A 23,069-nucleotide genomic window follows, 5' to 3' on the forward strand; every position below is an offset into this window, starting at 1 on the left:
TGTGGAAATGAAAAGTGGCTTGAACATTTGTTGAACAACATTACTAAAAATGGAATAATTCTATTTCCGCCTAATTCTGAAATTATGAAGCTCAGGACACACAATATGATATTAATCTTTCACCGATCTTTCACACATTGCGTTGTCGTGGTACTGATAACCCAACCAGTGTCTTTTGAAAACAAATTATGGTCGATATAGATGGCAAGCTGGAGGCTCTTGGGGCTAGCTTAGTGTCGGATATCCCTCAGGTTGGTTCATTTTTTTCTGCGGTTTATGACTTATTGTGGCCTAAAGATAATGACTACATTGAAACTGTAACGAAATGCCTTGATCACGAGAAAGTCGTAAAACTAAGATGTTCTCTGGAAGAAGCAAGAGATATTTGTCATGAATACATCAATCTCACGCAGGAGGAAAGTGAGCGCAATGAACGTTGTTTATCCCTACATGAAATATTGGAAACTTTAAAACCAGATTTTATGGATATGTCTTATGAAAGCGTTGTCTATTTTGTCCAATTCGCTGTTCTTCATATTGCAGTAAATGTGGATATGGTAATATTGTTCACATCTGGCCATGTAGCTCTCGATGAAAAACACAAACAAAATTTAAGTTGTCTTATCAACGAATATAGTCTTTATGCCCAAAAGATGTCCATTAAATTGGTGGAGTTTCGTCTAAGTCAAATTGGTACCGTATGCACCTGTTGTTTGGATCCTACAGACCCTCGGGTTGTTAGGGTAAGTAGTCGTAGCGGGAATTTTATATTAGTTTTCTGACTGGATTAGGCGGCAATATAACAATTTCAAAAAAGCATTGATGGATGAGGTCAGGCGAAGATAGCATGAAAAATTTAAAATTATTCTCTGGTAAAAATAATGAAACGTTTTGGGGTAGTGATCGATAATATATTGATATAGGTATACCAGAAGTATAGACAGTGAAATATTTCGCGGTGGAAATGCATTAAATGTGATTTGAACATTAAAGAAACCCTATTTAAATTCAGAAAACATGTTCTAAATACGGCGATTTATTCAGTATTATATAAGTAATGTTTGCAACACGAGCGGCCTTGTTGTATTATTGATTGTATAATATTCAATACAACACGGCCGCGAGTGTTGTTTGCAACTGATCAGGGGCCGGTTGTATAAAAACGTATAGTTAGCGCTAACTGCAGTTAAAAAGTAGTTAAAAAGTAGTTAACTTTAATCACGTAGTTAAGCCGGTTGTATAAAAGTGTAGTTAGCCTTAACTGCAGTTAAAAAGTAGTTAAAGTTAACTATCCTCAAGGGCATCGTTAACTTTCCAAATCGTAGTTAAAAATGGCGTCTTGAGCTTTCGAGAAGTGAGAAAACATTAAAATCAACACATACCAAGATTGTCAACCGTTATACACCCAGAAAAGGCCCCGTCGAAGCTTGTAAACTTTCAATATGCTTTTATTTTTTTTCATTTGGGCAGCAACGGAGTATATTTTTGCTTCGGGAGACGTGTCGATGCCAAATTGCGATCCTAGCAAAGATTAGCCATCTCCATTTTCAATTGCAACCAGTATTTTGACTCAAAGGGACCTTTTTATATTAAGAGCGCCATTTTCGTTGAATTATTTTGAATTTTTTCCTTGTTTTATTCATTTTTTTCCAATATTTTAGATCAAAATACTGTCAATTTTTGTAAACACGAGTCCACAGTCTTGTTTAAAATCAATAATAGCGGTCAATAATTTTTGAATACTTCATGTTATTTCTCTGTTTAACAACCCCACGCAAGCTCCACGCAAGTGAATAAATTATCACTTTCATTAGCTCCACGCAAGTTAACTACGTGATTAGTTAATCATCCCACTAACTACGTTTTGTGCAACGCAGTTAAGTCGTGTAGTTAACTAATCATAGTTAAGGATTTAACTACAGTGATTAGCGCTAATCGCAGTTAAAGTTAACGACGTTTTTATACAACCGGCCCCTGCATATTCATCAATCCTATTTTTATGGGGACCTAATTTACGAACTTTGGTTGGCTATTAATTATTCATGTTTTCACAATGATATAAACAAGTCTGGGTCACGGGATTGAGTTCACTCTCGAAGTCGATTTTATTGTGAACAAGACGCCTACTGGGCGTTATGATCGCGTCGTTCACAGCGGCGTAGCCAGCCCAGCTATGCAAATTTTGTGTCTTAAATGTTCTTAATGATAAAAATGAACAATATACCGAACTAGAGTCGCATGTTGAAAGCAGGAAAAACACACAACAGCCCATTTCGAAACTGCTTGAAATCCTTTAGTGCAGGCTTACTCTGCTCGGCGTGTGCAGTTGTATGTGTAATGAGTATAAAGATAAAGATAGCACTTGCTAGCATTTTTATCGCTTTATTGATTCTACTTTACTGCTTTGAAGGTGAAACGAAATATGCCCAAAGTGAATACAACACGTGATATAACTAGCAACTTACCTGTGCGTAGGTTCCCGATTAGGGTGATATGGCCTGCAGCTAACGACTCTGGGGGTCGACCCGAGAGGAAAATAAAAAAAACCAAGCCGAAACTATAGATCGCTGTCGCTACGGGACGCGATCAACAAAAAAGAATCAAAACATAAATTGCAAAAGCAAATATTGATCGTATGTACATCGATTTGTTAGTCACAGCGAAAGGAAGCGTCCGGGTGGCAGAGATTTATTTCATTAACAATAATTAGCGACATTTCATTCCACATAATGACTCAGAGTTTCATGAGCTGTAATCAAACACAACCACACACAAAAAATTAAAAGTAAAAAATTTTATCTAGTCAAGCCATTGTCATTGAACAGGCTATGAAGACTAAATCTTTTAATTTCCCGGCAGCAATCCTTAAAAGGTATATATGTCCTGTTTGCCCTGATTAGCAATCAGTGAGTTCCACACAACCTAATTGTCGTTTTCCTTTGAAATTTCCGGACTTTGCTTCTCACTAAAATTTTCAATTTCCTGCATACATTTTTCAATTTTGTTTTTGAACAAGAATTCCCCTTGTATGTTTTTGCAATTCTATAAATTCTTTATATTAGGTAAAAAATGGCACTACACAGTTTATTGCAATGCGATCTTATTTATGAGTCAGTCCTGTCGACTGCCTTGTGCGTGGCTCTCAGTATAGCATTTTAGACAACCGACCAGTCAGAGTAGTGAAGAACAGCTCGTGCATAATAGAAACAACAAAATGCTGAATGTCAACTTTCCGAGTAGATAAAATCCCCAAAATACAGTCACTCAGAATTGTTCTTCGGCTTGAAAATGATTGCATTCAATTTATGGTGAAAGAAAAGGAAAGAAAATCATTTTTATTTATAAAACAAAGTAAAGTTACACATGTATGTACCTAATTTCTTAGGCTAATTTATTATTCCCACAATTGTTGCTTATATCCATATAAGTCTTGTTTCCCAACAACCAAACCACAACAAAGATCACTAAACATAGCAAGTTACAAAACGATACTGTTTTAGACGACACGTTTTATTTCGACATAACCATTTCCCTTCTCACTCATGGCCTCCACGTTTCTTTGTTTTCTCCCAGCGTTGTAGGAACCTCCACCTCCACCACACGAGTAATAAAAATTATTTCCAGATGCTCCACCAGAATATCCCCCGCCACCTCCTGCGCCTCCTCCGGCTCCATACGCCCCTCCACCTCCTCCAAATCCACCGACAGCATTATTAGTGCGAGCACGTCCTCCTGCTCCCCCCTGAATAAAACCTCTCCCTCCTTCCCCACCGTGACCATAGGAACCGCCAAACTGAAAACTGCTCCGTCCATTGCTATAGAATCCGCCACCACCACCACCTTTAAAAACAAACATTATGTTTTTAAATCTTTCAAGTTACAAAAATCAAGAAATTCCTATGTGGTAGCCATGGGTACAGATGTGCGAAAATTCAATTAAAAAATGAAATTTGCTATTCGAAATTATTCTCGTTTTGTCTAAACCTGCACAAGATGAATCAAAACTCGACAGACGTCTTCTAGTCGAACGCACGCACTCATCGTTAGTGAAAAAATTGGTGTCTGTATAGGAAGTAAACGTAAAAGTATTCAGTCAATCATCATTTGGTCAAATAAGTTATGATGCTGATAGAATATCCGTATCGCGATAGGGCCCTCTCCAAAGAAGCTGTCAGAATCATGAATTAATCATGCCTGCAGAGGGTATGCGTCGTTTTCAACAGCTTGCGCTTAATATACAACTTTTTTTGGTGATCGCGTCAAATACTGTTCTTTCTGCCAATGGTGATAGTAATGATCTGTCACTAGAATTAACCTGCATGGTTAAGCAATTGCGCAAATATCAAAAACTTCTTCGAATTTTCGGTCTATACGAGTTTACCTGAGTTACTGCTGTCTGCTTGTGAGGCGCCACTCCCATTCTTCCCCCCAGACCAAATGGCACACGAGAATTTACATTGATTTCTTCTTCCAGATGTTCTGGTATTTGCATCGCAGTTTGCCAGTCTATTACTCAGCCTTTCAACACCACCCCCGCCCCCAGCAACAATAAGCGGTGTGTTAGACGATGTCGCAACAAATGATCCGCCACCTCCCCCTGACGACTGACTTGCAGAATTTACTGGAGCTGTCTGTCCAACCAATATTTTAATTACATCTCCTTTCTGAAAGGTAAATTCACCCCTCATATAAGCGCCACGACCTCGAGCAGTTGAGCCGTATTTATCATATCCTCCGGCTGCACCAACTGCGGTGATCTCGTATGTTCCAGTGTAGGAAACTGTCCAGAACTGTATCCCATTCTTGAGAGTCACCATGTTGTCATTATCTTTCCCCACATAGTAGGAGCCCAGGGAAGAAGGACCAAGACGACCAGTTGCTCCAAGACTTGTAAAGTTGGCGTGGAACATTTTTATTGCTGGAAATTAATAGAGAATTAATGTATATTGATGTACTTTACATTTGCAATCGAACTCGCATAATTCTAACAATGCACATAATGTATAAAATATGCACCATAATTGATGGGGAAAATATATCAATCACAACTTTTGTTTTACAACTGTTTACAAAAAATCCGAAATATCGCTGCTTGTCATTGACCAAAATCTTCAAAAATTCTTGAACCTTTCTGGTATTTTTCAAAGGGTTCTTCCCTTGTTTCTAGCCCTGTTGCTGATTTAACAATCTAAGATTTTTAGAAATCTTTTGATTGCAAAAACGTCTTGTTTTATTCGGTCAGTAGTAGATCTTGTTGCTTGACTCTTAGTTATTTGAACAAAAATATTACTTTTTTACGTCCATGCACATATCTTTTTTATCCTATTAGCTTGGATCACTTAATATAACCATAGTGGAATGCGTGTAACCGTTTTTCAAAAAATACACAATATTTGCACAATTTATCAAATTAGATATTGGCGAAAATATTTTACGCGTATTGCTCTTTGACTGTAGGGTAAACGCTCGCAGCTTGTAAGGTAGTAAGTCTTTCTCATGAAAATGGCGATAATGTTGCCACTTCTCTCACAAATGATGAAACGTCAAAGATCATTCACGTTTAGATGATCAAAAAACTCCGATTTTTTGTATCTCAGTACATTTTCCCGAGTTGACCGTTTTTATACAGATTAACTTAAGACTAAAACACCTAATCAAGAATTCATTCATGATTACTCCGTTTTAATTTTCTACTTTTTAAAATAACTATAACGAAACAATAGTCATTTTTTTAATTAGTTAGCGGAAGTTTGGAATTCTAAACAAGCTAGACAGAGTTTCTGTAGTTAGGGCGAACTGTTGTTCCATGTTTTTTTTAACTTGTCTATCGCTTAAAACTTCACGCGTAAAATAGTTCGACATTTTAAAAATTCCGCGTGAAACGTCATTGTAAACTTTTCCGCGCGGGATTGTCTCATCCTGCACGCCCACTAACCAATCAAATTGCGTGTTTCATTGCAGTTAGAGGCGTGATAACATGATGGGTAAGATCAGAAAAGAAATATGATCAGTGCTTTGGAAGCCTTATTAAGATCTTGTTCTCGTCGGCGTATTTCAAGGCAAATTTTTTTAGGGTGATGTCCAGTGATCATATGAGGTATATTGCATAGAAATACTAAAAGCTGATTAGACGAGTGAAGCTAGGTATCCTCTAAGCGCCTATTAGTGATGAAGCAAGTGTTGTTGTCGCTTTGAGATTGGTTTCTGTTTTTGCGGTAATTTTAACCATATTGATTGAAATGTTAAGGTCGTAGGATACAGTGTTAAAATTTTGGGATAGGGGGGAGGTTACGTTATTTTCAGTATCAGGGACTTTATTTACTACAATTGGCAAATCATTTGTAATAAAATTTCTGCAATTCTTACCTTCTGTCACCTAAAGTAAAAGAATAGAGACGTTTAAAATTAAAATTGAGGACGGGTTGAAAAAATGGTAAGTTGTAAATTTACGACATTATAATTTATGGCAAAGTAATAACCGAATAATCCGATATTTCTTGGTTAAGACCGAGCAAGCGAGGTTAATAAGAAGTTTATTATATGGCCTAAGGCATGTATTTGCACTTGAAACAAACAAGAAATGCATGAATTCGTATTAATAGCCTGGCACGCATTTGATAAAAACAAAAACAAAATATTGAATCATCTAGTTTACCTAAACTGTCTGGAGACGTCTTATTTATTTCAAAATCAATTAAATTTTCCCTTTAGCATTTATTTGTGCCTTTTTCATTCAGAATTTCTCTGTTTTTCATCTCGTAATGGATCGCCGGTAACGTCGGTCCATTACGGGAAAATGCCGGTCCATTACGGGAAAGTAAATATTTGCTCACTAAATATTATTTTTAGTAGCAATATTTAATCGCATAAGACCAAGCAAAATTTTTTGGGCCTTAGCTATGTCGGCTTCAAAGGCATTGGAGGGGGGAGATCCGTGAAGAAAAAAATTCTTAAAAGCAAATAGGCATAAAATATCCGAATATGTCCCTGACGAAAAATCGCCTATCAATGCATTCACATTTTATATGAAAACAACGTTTTCGAATATTTACTCGATGTTTTATTTCAATAATTATTGGTTACTTCGCAGTTCGCATACTTCACCTTAACATCCTGGTAGTAAACCCATGGTCCATATTTAGTCGTTGTTTTATTCCACTTCTTAGTGCTTTTGCTAAGTTGACAGTTTACAGAATAAACACTGCTTCGTCTCACTCTGTAGTTGTAACCATAACAATTTTCTTTCGCAATGCACAGTAAATGACACTCTCCCAAGCGGTGGATATTGTGACTTGAAATCAACTCAGATGGACGGAAGGCTTCATTTCCTGCATTGATTTATAATTAACGAGAACTCTAATTGCAACGCTGTAACGGCTAATTTCATCACGTCAAAATTGACTGCATGGGAACTGTGTAGCCTATATGAAATTTCTAAACGTGACCTATTCATTAAGCAATTTAGGCTATTTATAGGCAACATCGTTCAAGAATTCATGCATGAAGAACATGTCTTTCGCAGATTAACAACTAAATGCAAAATTAATGAAGTTACAGTTGATTTATGTAACTCTAAGCTATATATATATACTTGTGTACAAAAAAGGCGAAAATATAATTTAAAATCAAATATGAATTTTTTTAGTCACTATTAATTCCCCAGCTTCCTTACTGAGTAATGATGCATTTTAGCTAAACGTACATTAAATTTTTGGTTGCAATAATTTTTACTCCGGCAAAGCATTCTGATATCGGCTGCATGATAACCCAAATAAAAGTGATTTGAAGGTGGCTCGATACAGTTTTCAAAAATTCCATCGCTCATCATGTTGACACGTTCATCATTTTGACACGTTACTCTAGAGATATTGGGGTTTTCATATATTTAGATGTTTCTACTTTTGAATCGTATTAGTTTTAGTAACAAATCGTACATTGCTATGGCGACATACGTTTACAACACTTCAAAATGACCAATTGCCTCGAATAGTTGGACAACAAGCACGGTGACCCCCAATTTTTTTTCGTACATTATTTTACTTGAAGGAAAAAACTAACAATTAGCAAAATATAAAAAATTCTATAATAACAAAAACAAATTATCGAAAAAGATGTCATTTTTGCAGTTTTCAAAAATGTGGCATTATAGATTTTTTGTATATTTCGCTAATTGTTAGTTTTTCTTCCAAGTAAAATACTGCACGAAAAAAAATTGGGGGTCACCGTGCTTTTTTTCCAACTATCCGAGGCAATTGGTCATTTTGGAGTGATATTTTTACACGTATGTCGCCATAGCAACGGACGATCTGTTACTAAAACTAATACGATTCAAAAGTGGAAACATCAAAATATATAAAAAACCCAATATTTCTGGATAAATTATAAAAATGCATTGTTTGAACGTGTCAAACTGATGAACAGTGAAATTTTTGAAAACTGTATCGAGCCACCTTAATCTAACTATCAGTATGGGAAACAATTGAGTTGGGGTTCATTTAATTTTTACAACTATCAGCTCACGAGATTTAGAAGTTGCATGGGGGTTAACTCGATGAAAAAGTTACCATCGATAACAGGGATCCAAACGATCACAAAAGTGTAAAATTACTGACTTACCAACGCTGACGTTTTTGAAATGTCTTAAAGCACAAGGTTGAGCTTTTAGTAATGACAAAGGCATCGATAAAATGGCAACAAAAGTTAGCATTTCGAGGAAGGTTCGATAATATGGATAATCTGCTGCTGTCCCTCCTGCGGCTTTCCACTTCACTGCGCTCTCTGCACGATGCAATGATATAATTATACTATTTATATACAACGTGCCCTTTGAAATGTGTGGAGTGAATGACTTGTTTTTTCTGTTTCTGTCGTTGATATTCTCTTCATAGTGACAGTTTCTAACAACAAAATTATCATAATTGACTTTTTAGCGACATTTGTAGGCACCAGCCACCTCTGAACTTTCTGTCGTTTTTATTGAACATTTTACTTTACACGGGACACCGGCGCAGCTGTCTGAACAGTATTAAAATAAACAAATATATAAATGTGTATATATATATATATATATATATTTTATAATATACATATATATATATATATATATAATATATATATATATATATATATATATATATATATATATATATATATATATATATATATACCGGGTGTCCCAGAAAAAAATACTCCGGTTTGATTCATAATAGCTTCTAAACTAGCTAAGTTATCAAACTTAAATAGCTTTCGCTAGATAGAGGGAAGACTAACTTAGATTTTGATATATTACAGTTGTATTTTACTTACAAATTTACGGAGATATCAATGTTCAAAATTGGTAGCATATTTCTGGATGTATCTAAATTATGCAAAAAACGCCGTATCAAATATTAATCAAGCTTTTCTCAACTGAAACATGCATGCATGCACAATTAGCAGTAAGTAAACACACCCATACTCTTTGATCTTTACTTAATCTTGGCATATTCAGGATAAACTCAAAATAAAACACATTCAAACCATAATTCCATAGGGCACAACATGCAACTCCCCAGGGACATTTTTCGAACAAAACGTAATGAAAACAATAGCGCTGATACTGTTATATGTGCAATTGCAAAAATGCTGTATTATTTTCCTCATTAAATAATGATACTTCGTTTCATAATAAACAATTTGTCAATTGTCATTTATTTACTGCTAATAGTGCATGTTTCAGTTGAGAAAAGCTTGATTAATAATTGATACGGCGTTTTTTGCATAATTTAGACACATCCAGAAATATGCTACCAATTTTGAACATTGATATCTTCGTAAATTTTTAAGTAAAATACAACTGTAATATATCAAAATCTAAGTTAGTTTTCCCTCTATCTAGCGAAAGTTATTTCAGTTTAATAGCTTAGCTAGTTTAGAAGCTATTATGAATCAAAGAAGAATTTTTTCGTGTCTATTTGTGCTAGAAATTTCTGTCGACCGAGGCTTAATTGCGTTTAAAAACGCGGACTCTTTTGAAAACTGTCGGATGTATGTTTAATAATAAGCAAGCCTTTGTTTCGGGTTTCTTACAAGTTCTTCTTAAGAACAAATAATAATGCAGACAGGAAATTATTAGACAACACAGGCATGCAGAAATTTCGGCTAGGCCTTAAAAATTATTGTCATTCTCCACTAAACTTTTTTTTCACATTCTCCATACCAATCAACCGGTATACAGCATTATTATTTTACTACAAATTTGTAACTTGTTCGGTGTTACGTTCAGAATACTTCATACAGTATTCTGTGTTATAATTATCATTCATTTGAATGCACGACTTGCGCTTTAAACTAATTTTTGATCGAAGTACAGTAACTAAAAGAAATAAATCATCACAGCTACAGAGATCTTATACTTAAATTGGTGTAAATGCAAAGTTTAGCTGCGAAATTTTTCAAAATATGGAAAATATAGCCATGCGAAGCTGGCAAATTTTGTATACTTTTGTATTACGTGCGGAAATGTTTAACTAAATTAGTTACAAACTTCCGGCCGTAATACAAAAGTATACAAAATTCGTGAACTTCGTATGGCTATGTTTTCCATAATTTACAACAATTCGCAGCCAAACTTGGCAGTTTTACTAATTTTAGTAAGCTCTTTCAGAAAATGTCCTTTTTATCGCCGAGGTAAGAAATTAGTCTAAAGCGCAAGTCATCCATTGATCACACTTGCCACCTGCTGTATATTTTACATTGTATACTGCTTCCCCCCCTTCGCGTATGGTACTAGGCTCTGTTTACGTTGAACACCTTCATGAAATATGATACACCAATCTCAATACTTAAATCATCTAGGGCCGGTTGTTCGAAAGATGGATAACTTATCCAACGGATAAGTCCTATCCAACGGATAAATCTGCTATCCAGTGGATAGTTACCCATTGGATGAAAACGCGTTGCACGAAGCGTGGATAGTGAAGTGGATAGCTATCCAAAAGATAAGTTTAAATTTACCGGAAGAAAACAGGATTATCCTGAAATTTCGTACCACAACGTCAGCTGTTGCTAAGCATTTACAACATTGAATTCATAATCATTACGAATTCTCGAGTATAGTTATTGAATGGAAAAGACTTGAACAAGTGATTTGCTCGAACTTTGCACTTCACATCATAGTGATTTTATTAATTAAACACATTGCAATTTTATTCCTTGACCTTGCAACGCTTTGCCTTTCGGTTCCATAGCAAATTCAGGAACACTATTTTAATGTTCGTGAATGAAATTACTTAGATATTAGCAAGTTTCCTTGGAATAGGTTCAATCTTTCTTTGCATATTTGCGTTTATAAACTGATTAGAAGCGTATAGTAAATTTACCGCCTGTTATAAATGCGAGGATCTTCAAAAAATCGCCGCTCGGAACGGAATGTGTAGGCAACGTGAAACGCTGCTGCGACAAATTGCACTTCGAAAACATTTCTAATAGTGAATACAATCATGATGTGTATTATAGTTTGTTGAAACACATGCAGTAACAGGAATATGGCATTTTTGTCCTATTTTATATAAATGTTTACAGTGTTACCTTGTATCTTTGAATTTATCCACTGGATAGTGGATTCAAACCACCTCCGGACCTTGGATAAATTTATCCGGTAGATAGCGATTTTTATCCGCTGGATAAAGTTATCCAAGCTTCGTGCAACGCAAATCACACGCTGGATAAAACTTATCTGTTGGATAGCGACTTATCCGTTGGATAGCGACTTATCCACCTTTTGAACAACCGGCCCCTGAACTATAATTATATATATATTATATCGTTGCCCCCTTGGCCGCATAGATTGCGTTTCTGCTAATGTTGGAATGCTGCTCTAGCCGCTGGGGCTCCCATCTTTGAAGCTAAATTGAAAGCCATCCATTGAACGTCCAAACCGAAAATACTAAAACGGCTAAAAAGGCGAAAAATATTTATTTCTGAATATAAAATTATAAAACGAATGACGCCTCTTAAAACTATAATACCTGTATGCTGCGGCTTATTTTACAATACCAGTCGCTTTAATTAAAAGATACCTTATTTCCTAATAAAAGACTTTAATTAAACTGGTAAAGGCTAGCTTATTTGTGGACATGAAAAGTGGCTTGAACAACATTACTAAAAATGGAATAATTCCATTTCCGCCTAATTCTGAAATTATGAAGGCCAAGACACACAATATTATATTAATCTTTCACTGATCTTTCATGGCACTGCATTGTCGCGGTACTGATAACCCACACAGTGTCTTTTGAAAACGAATTATGGTCGATATAGATGGCAAGCTGGAGGCTATTGGGGCTAGCTTAGTGTCGGATATCCCTCAGGCTGGTTCATTTTTTTCAGCAGTTTATGGCTTATTGTGGCCTAAAGATAATGACTACATTGAAACTGTAACGAAAAGGGTCAATCAAGCGATCCAGGAATGCCTTGATCATGAGAAAGTTGTAAAACTAAGATGTTCTCTGGAAGAAGCAAGGGATATTTGTCATGAATACATCAATGTCACGCAGGAGGAAAGTGAGCACAATGAACGTTGTTTATCCCTAAATGAAATATTGGAAGCTTTAAAACCAGATTTTATGGATATGTCTTATGAGAGCGTTGTCTATTTCGTCCAATTCGCTGTTCTTCATATTGCAGTAAATGTGGATATGGTAATATTGTTCACATCTGGCTATGTAGCTCTCGATGAAAAACACAAACAAAATTTAAGTTGTCTTATCAACGAATATAGTCTTTATGCCCAAAAGATGTCTATTAAATTGGTGGAGTTTCGTCTAAGTCAAATTGGTACCGTATGCACCTGTTGTTTGGATCCTACAGACCCTCAGGTTGTTAGGGTAAGTACTCGTAGCGAGAATTTTATTTTGTTTTCTGACTGGATTAGGCATTAATTGATGATGTCAGGCGAAGATAGCATGAAAAGTTTGAAATTATTCTGGTAAAATAACTTTTTCAGTGGGGTGGTTATCGATAATAATTATATTGATATAGGTATACCACAGAAGTATAGACAGTGAAATTTACACCCTATTTACATTCAGAAAAACATGTTCTAAATACGGTGATTTATTCAGTATTATATAAGTAATGTTTGCAACATTTGTGGTTGTAATTTCCGATACAATCATCCACTCGTGTTTGCAACTGATTTGCATGTTCATCAATCCTATTTTTATGGGGACGCGATTTGAACATTAATAAAAACTCTCAGCTATATTTACATTTACTTAGAAAAACATCTTCTAAACTTACGAGAAAATGAGTGCAATATTACACAAGTAATTTTTGCAACAAAAGCGGACGTGTTGTATTGATTGTATAATATTCAATACAACACGGCCGCGAGTGTTGTAAATAACTTGAAATGTAAACGTGAAATTAATTTGTAATCAGTAGGATTTGAATAGATATGCAAATCAGGTGCAAACACAAGTGGTTGTATTTTCCCGATACAACCATGCACTACAGGGTGTCTCAAAAAAAAGCTCAATTCTGTAGATAAGCACCTCTGCCTCTGGGAATTGAAAATGGCTCTTAATCCTTCATTTAAAATGCTAAAAGTCATTTTAGCTGAACTATGGTGTAAACCCGAACAATATTAATATTCTTGCAGTATTAATATGGCTGCGTTTTTTCCGATACAACCATGCACTAGTGTTTGCAGCTGATTTGCATATTCATCAATCTTATTTGTATGGGGTATGTGACCTAATTTACGAACTTTGTTTGGGTATTAATTATTCATGTTTTCACAATGGCATAAACAAGTCTGGGTCATGGGATCGAAGTCGATTTTATTGCGAACAAAAAGAATCAAAATCATTGTAAAAATAAATATGGGTCGTATACACCTATTTGTTAGTCACAGCGGAGGGTCTGAGTAGCAGAGGTTTTTTCCATTACCAGTAATTGGTGCATTCAATTTCATTTAACATAATGATCTCAGAGTTTTGTGAGCTGTAATCAAACACAACTAAACACAAAAAGTGAAAAATTTTATCTAGTCAAGCCATTGCCATTGAACAGGCTATGAAGACTAAAAATTAATAATCTTTTAATTTCCCGGCAAAATCTTTAAAAAGGTATATGTCCTGTTAATTCCACACAACCTTATAGCGGTTTTCCAAATTTCTGGACTATGTTTCTTACTAAAATCTTTAATTTCCTGTATACATTTTTGAATTTTGTTTTTGAACAAGAATTCCCCTCGTATATGTCTTCGCAATTCTATAAATTCTTCACATTAGGTAAATAATGGCACTACTCAGTTTCATTGCAACGCGATCTGATTTATCAGTAGTTAGTCCTGTGTGGCGTGGCTCTATAGCATTTTAGAAAACCGACCAGTCAGAGTAGTGAGGCAGAATAGAAACAACAAGTCTACTTGCATGTGCTTACGCTATTTATAATAATCTTAGCTGTTAGGCTTCTAAGTAAAAAAATAATCAGCAATTTATTGCCAACTACATGAGTAATTGGAGAAACAAAGCAGTTGAATTATGAATGATATGAATCATGAATATGAACATAATAATTAAAAAATAATTTAGTTTTAATTTATAATTCTTTTTATGTAGCATCAAAAAATTGAGCGATATGGGGCAGGCTATGACGTGTCATTTACCACAACATCATACGGTGTTGCTAAAGACTACAAGACCGGTAAGATGTTTCGTTTATATAAGTTTTTAAAGGCGTTTATATGAATATTATAGCTATATAGTCTAGTCTTGTATGCACACTCGGCATTTTCTTAATTGATAGGGGAATATAAAAGCATGTCTCTAAATTTCAAAGCATATTCATAGTAAACGCAAAGTCATCATGATCAATAATTTGTTTTAAATAATTTGGCTTCGGTTTTTCTGTCATAGGTCAAGATCTTGTTTTCTCGGCATTCAGTAAAGGCAAAACACATTCTTATGGCGAGTTGGAGCAGAAGGAGATAAAACACGGAAAGGAGAAATGTCGCCAGGAATTGAGAGAATACAGGGAGAGGATTCAAAGAGAAACAGAAGAATATTGGAAACAAAATATCATTGATCCTATTGATGTCTTGAAAGACGCAAAAGTTTTGGAACCGTTGAACAGCGGAATTCTGACAACACGGCAATTGATGGAAAAATTCAAAACCACATTTGCACGAGTTAAGTACAGTTGTTGATGTAACCTTTAGGAATAATGCATGCAGTGCACATTTTCATGTTATTACAATATAGAGTGTTTGAGACGACCTGGTCTTTCCCGATCGAAGTCAAACTGCCATGGAAACCCATAAATTAATCCAAACTAAAGTTAAGAATTTTATTGCTGCACAAAACACAAGGAATGCATGGTGAGAATTATGTAAATATGACGTTGTTGCAGAAAACCTCGGCTGCCCTGCATCAGCCTGAGTTCGTGTACTCAGGAAGTTTTAAGTGAATGAAAAAATAAGAAATTTATGCGGTGAATTTACGCAATAAAACACATATAGTACATCGATCCATATGCACGCTCACAATAATTTGCGTATAGTGCATGTGTGAAACAATATATATTTATATATTAGTAATATCGCCTAAATATTGTATTTTAGTACTGCACAAAATCTCTTTATCAACTGCATGCACAAATCTTTTTATCAGTGCACAAATCTTTTTTATCCGAGCACAAATTTGTTACGCCCCTTTTGAAATAAACTAATTTAAAACTGTGTTTGTACGTAAGGTGTTTAATTCATTCTGTTCGTATCGATAGGGAGACCACAAACCTCACCACGAAGAAAAAACCCTGGGAACAATGGTCGGAAGAATATTCCATAGCTTAGCCCCACTGTATTTAAATCTCTTTTTAGGATTTCCCCATGTGTGTTGCTGCACACAAATTTCCGTCCAGAAAAATATTTGTCTTAAATTAAGGTCCGTTTACACGATTCAATTTTTGTTGGATCCAATTCACTTCTGACGTATGGAATATAGTCTGTTAATGATAAAGCAGTACTGCAGTGGCTTCAGTGCATTTGTCCCCCATAAACATCATAAGGCAACAGACTATAAAACATCCATCAGAAGTGAATTAGATCCAACAATAAATCGTGTGAACAGACTTTATAAAAATTCAGTACAATGAGTACATCGAACAAATTGGCCGTCATTGGTCAACCACGTTTACAAAATCGAGCGGTAATCAAACAAACTTTTAAAATGCGCAAGCTTCACTCTTCAAATATTATTTGGAACAGTGGAATTCTCCAAGTTCGTTATGGCTTTGTTGATTTTGTTTCTTCCCACTGGCACTGATTTCAATGATTTGATTTTGATAATTTACATCAAAGCGATGATTCGAACGTTAAGAGGTTAGCAAGTATATGTTCTTAAGGCTTGTGTCTAGACTCTATCGGTTTTTGTTTTAAAAAGTTGGTAATTTTGTTATTAATTTGCGAGCTACCGTTATTGAGTAAAAAATATTAACACTGTACTGGCTGACTGGCAGGTCAGCATTACTAGAAATGCTATCATATTTGCTATGGTAATGTTAACCATTGATTTGGGCCTTTCAGTCAGTGTGGTCAACCTGTTCGACATTCACTACTGACACTGGCTTCAATTAAGGCAATGTCAATAAGCTGTTGCTCAAAAAGTTTTGGTTTAGTATTTCTAATAAATCTAACCTTATTCACTATGTTGTTTTATAACAATTATTAAACTACCAAACTAGAATATAACTATAGCAAAGCATCACAATATCCACAGTTAAATATTGCAATGCCATAAATAGGTTTATATATTTACAGCCACATCTTAGACCACTAGTGCAAACTAATTTGCTAGCCTAACCAAAAAAATATTTTCTCAATTAAATGCCATTTCTTATTTAAATATCAAGTATGAGATGTTTATTTCTTTAATAAAACTCAGCTGCAATCACTTCACTCTCAATTCTTTAACATTTTGTGGTTGCTAGTGCTAAAGTATTTAGTCCAGTTTGCCAGCTAGTATAAAACAATTGTAAAAATTAAAAGAGCAAGACACATTCAGGCTGGCTTAGTTAAAATTTATAATTTCAAATTATGTTTGGAATATGGGCTGTCCTAGCAAATTGGTCTAGTTTGCAATGTGTTTGTCACCTTTCAATGATTTGATCTTTAAGTAAATTAGCTTGTATGTACACCAGGTATTGTTAAGTGTTTAATACTGCAAATTAATCTTTTTGTCTTTTAACCGGGACTTCATTAGTGTAATAAAAGGAAGCCTGAAGTTAATTTGAAGGCCAGGGTTAACAGACCGAAAGCTTTGGAGTATTAATAATATACTTAATTATGTTGTGTACGTACCTACCAGCTAATTTATATCACCATGGAAACTTACAAAAATATTATGATTTGATCTTTGTTGTTATAACAATAATAATTATTGTGATCATAAAAATTATGATTGTTCCATCTTCATATATACAAGATGTGTTTTGTGTACTAATAATAAAAATTGTGATATTTTTGGGGTTGCATGTCGACTACTCAGTGAAATCTATACTGTGTACTTTGACAAAATGAGAACTAAAACTACAGAAAATATGGATATGTTGGACCCATGCAGGGGCGACTAACTAGAGCAATAATTTGGGGGAGGGTTAATATTCATAATCCAGTTCTGCCCGATGGGCTGGCTGTGAGCTGGACATATGAATATTCACACCCCCCCCCCCCTCCAATTATCCTTGTAATTACGCCACTGATTGAACCAAGTAAAACCTTAAATTAAGTAATTAAACCTAATAATTCTAATTAGCAAAGCTAAATTATTACCACAGCATATTGTAACCACTCATCAAAACATTTATTAATATATTGCAAAACACAGAAAATGTTTTCTATTTAAGAAAATATTTTTCGTTTTTATATAAACACGAGAGTTTGGGAAAACTAGAAATAGTCAGTGGGAAAACGAGCCTGTACGGCGAGTTTTTCCACCTTATTTCGAGTTTTGAATATAATAATTCAATTCTCATTACCGATTACTTCGCTTGTCAAGTTCGGCGGGAAATGTTCCGTTCAGTTATAGAAACACGCTTGTCGCCCGTACTATAATTTTCTATTGTATGGTATGTATTTTTTCATTATCCTTTGTAGCTTATTACAACGAACTAAAACAAAAATTCGCTTCAGGGTCGTTGAATATCGCCATATAGACCAATCAGTAGCGTAGCCAGCCTGTCGATTTGTCCGGCTATGCTAATATTTTAGTTACTGACTGTGAAAACAATAGATTTCTAAAGGCATTGGGAAATATGGAAAAGGTCGACACTGAAACTCGGGTAAAATTTAGTTTTTTTCCAAACTATTTCGTCTCAAGTTTTGAAAATGTATTTCATTTTTCTTCCTCTTATTTGTACAAAATTTGGCAATATATATTTGGTGCAAAATCCCTCTTTTTGTGACAAAAGATTACTGAAAAGTCACGGTCGAACAACCACCATGTTCGCATTTCTCATTTAAAAGTTTTTTATACCAATTTTATCGATCGATATTAAGCTGTAATGTTACAGCAATTTTACATATATATATATATATATAATATATATATAATATATATATAATATATATATATATATATATATATATATATATATATATATATATATAAGTAACAAATGTCCAAGATCTGCTCAGTAGACGAAACATAGATATATCAAACACAAAGTCTACTACGAATCAAAGTATATTTGAATATAAATAATTATTAAAGCTTATATATTAAATTTTCGATTGTATTCCACAACCTTCATCAGAACTAAGACCTAATACAAAATTCAGCTAACGTTTATATAGTAAAAAACTAGCCTAAGAAAACCTAAGGCTAAATGCTATTGTTGTACAAAATCGTGGCTACTATTCAAACCTTTCAGGTTGGTAATTAAGGTACCTATCCAAAGATTCTCCCTTTGTCTAACATTCTCATGATATTGATCTATCAACATAAATTTAAGACTCGAGTGACCTGCCCCATGACAATCAATAAAGTGATTAACTATCCCACACGTTCGTTCTTATGCTTAATATGTGACTTGTAATTAGCCAGTCTAAACTTAAAATTAGCTGTAGATCCAACTCCCTGCAAATCACAAGCCACACAATGGGCTAGATAAACAACATTCTACGAGGTACACGTAAGCGACTTACAAATATTGTACGACCTACCCGTGATAGTAGAACGAAAGGACACACTGGGGACTAGGAAGTTTTTACAACAATCACACCTCTTGGCCGCACATGCAAAGCAACCCTTAACCATTCGCTCCTTAGTTTTAAGGAGCCAATAACTCTTTTAAATTGCTAGACCGTTTATATGAAACACGAATAGCACCTTCCGGCAGAATTTGTTTAGCCAGCCCATTATTATCAATAATATTTCTATGCCTACGAAATATTTTGCAAATATCCGGTGCTCGAGGATTGAACTTGCTCACATATTAAGCATAAGAAACGAACGTGTGGGATAGTTAATCACTTTATTGATTGTCATGGGGCAGGTCACTCGAGTCTTAAATTTATGTTGATAGATCAACATTATGAGAATGTTTGACAAAGGGAGAATTTTTGGATAGGTACCTTAATTACCAACTTGAAAGGTTTGAATAGTAGCCACGATTTTGTACAACAATAGCATTTAGCCTTAGGTTTTCTTATTATTTATGCAAGTTTTTTACTATATAAACGTTAGCTGAATTTTGTATTAGGTCTTAGTTCTGATGAAGGTTGTGGAATACAATCGAAAATTTAATATATAAGCTTTAATAATTATTTATATTCAAATATACTTTGATTCGTAGTAGACTTTGTGTTTGATATATCTATGTTTCGTCTACTGAGCAGATCTTGGACATTTGTTACTTATATATATATATATATATATGTATATATATATATATATATATATATATATGTATATATATATATATGTATATATATATATGATCGAAGTCGTAAAGTAAAATCCTATATCTTGGTACAATTATAAAGTCGACTCTCGAGCTATCAAATTCGACTATAATCATAATTGTGCTACGAATTGTTTTAAATACTACAATTTTTAGCGAAATTTCAATTACTTTTTAAACGAATTCACCTTTAAAAATAAATACTTTCAAAATCAAAATAATTTCAATGAAATTGACGGATAAATTCAAAGAGGTGTCATACATTAGTTGATAAATCCACATATTACAAAACACAAACTTACATAACACAAACTTACAAAATACTTGTATGCTTTAAAATACAAAATCTACCCATTTACCTGCTCAAAAACACTTTAAAAATGCTTAAAAATCGTAGATTTTTTACCATCCATTTGAATAAGAATTTTTCTATCCAAAGGCATCTTTTACATCATATTTTAATCAATTTTACGAGTCAATTTTTCGTATATTTTTAAGACCATCCAAATGAAAAATATTCTTTAAAAAAGTTTTATAATTCAAAATATCAGTTATGCTGACGTGAACCCAAATTTTAATTTAGCTAATCGCACGTTTGTAAACGTTTGCTAGTTACCACTTTAACTCGTCTTTTACTCACGCATTCCCGGGCGTAATTAAAATCTCCGAGCGGGAATTAGTACCCTCGCCCGGTGCTTCGCACCGGCTCGGGAATAAAATGCTCATAACGAAGACATAATATCATTTTTACTCCGCCTGCGTATGCGCAGCGGAGTCTTAAAATGCCATGGTCTTTTTTCCTTTTCGTCGTAGTCGTAGTTTTGGGCGACAGAAGTTGGCATTTCTACAGGTCACCCAAAACATTTTGACCGAGAAGCCCTGGGTTACACGGATGAATTATGTACATCAGTTGGCATTTAGGGAGGTTTGGGGGTGATTTTGTGCAATGTTTATTTTTCTTCGTGCCTTGTGCCATTGTGAAAAATATGAATGTCGAATTGAAAGAGCTTTCAGAACCATGTTCAACAACTACAAAGGTAAGTTGTTAAGATTTAGATCGTATTCATATGCTGTGGTGGTAATTGCATATTAGTACACCCAAGATTTTCTGTTTTATAGTTGATTTAGTGATTCACGTTGACGTAGTGTTTTAATACAAACTAGGTATATACAAAGTACTGTTTGCTCTCAGAAATTATACATACTACATGTTTAGCGGCCCTGCATGCTTAAGAATTCGATATTTCTATATACTAGAGTCTATTAATTTTAAATGTATAAATGATTACAAAGCTTGGTCGAATTGTAATCAGGACCCAACATTTTAGCAATCCAGTCTTTGGCAGGTGACATCATCCCTTGGTTATCTAAGAAGCTTTGATTCCAGCTTTAGATCACCCCTGATGAAGACAGTAGACTGGACTGTCGAAACATTAGGTCCTGATTACAATTTGACCAGGCTTTGTGATCATTTATATAAACCAGAGTAGCGTGCGATAAAAGGGTTAAAAGGGGGTATTAAAACTGTTCCTATTACAGGATTGATTTGCCAAACTTTTTTTGTTCTAATTTACAGGTTTTGGTGCTCATTTGCAGGAAGTTGCAAAAAAAAATTAATGTCCCTGAGTGTGAATTCCATGAATGCACATTTGAATACCAAGTCACATTTGAACTGCCAACAATAAAGTTACAATGAATAAAGTTATATTAATTAATGAAGTTACATCAGTAAACAAAGTTAAGCAACTGAATGAAGTTACATCATTAAATAAAGTTACATCAATCAATAAATAAAGATGCATTAATGAATAATTTCATATTAATCAATACAAAATGTATAACAAAAAATCCCAAAAGTATGACAGACAACAGTTTGACAGGCAACAGTACAAAAAGCATCTCATTTTGTGACCTGTAGTGTTTCCTCACCTGCAGGCGGAGTAACGCCTTGAGCAGGCGTCTTGTCTATTTTGAATTTGCATTTATTATTCCTTTTCCCACAATATTATACTATAAAGGTAGCCACAATTCGAGCTGCGGCGTTTTTTAAGATATAACTTTTAATACATGATGGCAAAGCCGAAATATTAAGTAAGAACCCAAATATCAAACCCGAAGGCAAAGTTCGGAAGTGTTTTTTGTTTACGATGGTGAACGGAATCCTTTCCTTTTCAAGTATTCTTGGTTAACCCTTTTTGAACATCTATCGCATGATAGTAGATAGAAATAATAGTGTTTTGTAGTGACACAAAATATACATTCAGATGCATTCGAATTCGACTTTTAAATAAAATTCGGCCTTCAGGTCGGCATGCAAGCCATGCATCGTCTGTACTTTATTAAAACGAAATAAACAAAAACATTTCAGTCAGTGACTTTTTACCATTTTTACAGCCATCACTGTGGTATAAAGATAAGAAATACTGTAATATTTGTGAACAAATTTGAATTAATGAAACCGTTTATATAATCTGACTGTCACCTTTGAATAATTTTTGTCACAAAAACATAGATTTTGCACCAAATATATATCGCCAAATTTTGTACAAATAAGAGGAAGAAAAACGAAATACATTTTCGTAACTCTTTTTCAGTTTGCCCGAGTTTTCGTCTGAACTTTGCCAATTTCTTGATTGTAGAAATTTTGCCATTTGCCACCGGATCAGATGGCATCTCAAAGTGGTTAGCTCATTTTAACTTGCGATTTCTGTGTGAATACTTGACCGATTTTAATAAAAATAGAACCATTTTAAAGAGGAAATTGTTCTCAGTAGATACATGCTTTTTTTTAGATCGATATGTTGCCAATTCGCCATAATATATTCACTTTAAAATGCATGCGATTTATTTATTATTTAATATTACACATCAAAACTAACGGCCTAATCTATAAAATATTGCACAAAATAGAAACTAAAACGGTTACAGTAATTTAGTTCACATTTTCAAGATTATTTTGATATCTTTAGCGTCAAAATTGAGCCTTTAGAAGGTTTTTGCCGATATTTTATATAAATATGCATGATGATATGAATTATCGCATCACCGGCAATACTATTTCACAATAAAAAAAATATCGATTATAAATATAAATTTACCCTAGGGGGACGGCTCATGGAGTT

General features: G+C 34.4%; 1 protein-coding gene across 1 annotated transcript; it reads right to left on the minus strand.

The window, feature by feature from the left end:
- Positions 1-3,496: 3,496 nt before the first annotated feature.
- On the minus strand, positions 3,497-8,680 carry LOC114534130 (loricrin-like). Its single transcript, XM_028555677.1, has 5 exons — positions 8,617-8,680; positions 7,105-7,328; positions 6,367-6,376; positions 4,382-4,918; positions 3,497-3,840 (listed from the first exon to the last, which is right to left on the minus strand). The coding sequence occupies exons 1-5, from the start codon at positions 8,678-8,680 to the stop codon at positions 3,497-3,499; spliced, it is 1,179 nt and encodes a 392-aa protein (XP_028411478.1).
- Between the last annotated feature and the right edge of the window lie 14,389 nt (positions 8,681-23,069).

This window comes from Dendronephthya gigantea, unplaced genomic scaffold (assembly GCF_004324835.1).
Source record: "Dendronephthya gigantea isolate DGI-Jeju-01 unplaced genomic scaffold, DenGig_1.0 000097F, whole genome shotgun sequence".
Taxonomy (NCBI): Eukaryota; Metazoa; Cnidaria; class Anthozoa; order Malacalcyonacea; family Nephtheidae; genus Dendronephthya; species Dendronephthya gigantea.

Bases quoted from the DNA above. Each gene is read 5' to 3' on its own strand.
- LOC114534130 (XM_028555677.1), bottom strand. From the start codon at position 8,680: ATGCCTTTGTCATTACTAAAAGCTCAACCTTGTGCTTTAAGACATTTC. The intron at 7,329-8,616 runs GTAAGTCAGTAA...AAATCAATGCAG, and splicing joins TTTCAAAAACGTCAGCGTTG to GAAATGAAGCCTTCCGTCCA. The intron at 3,841-4,381 runs GTAAACTCGTAT...TTGTTTTTAAAG, and splicing joins AGCAGACAGCAGTAACTCAG to GTGGTGGTGGTGGCGGATTC.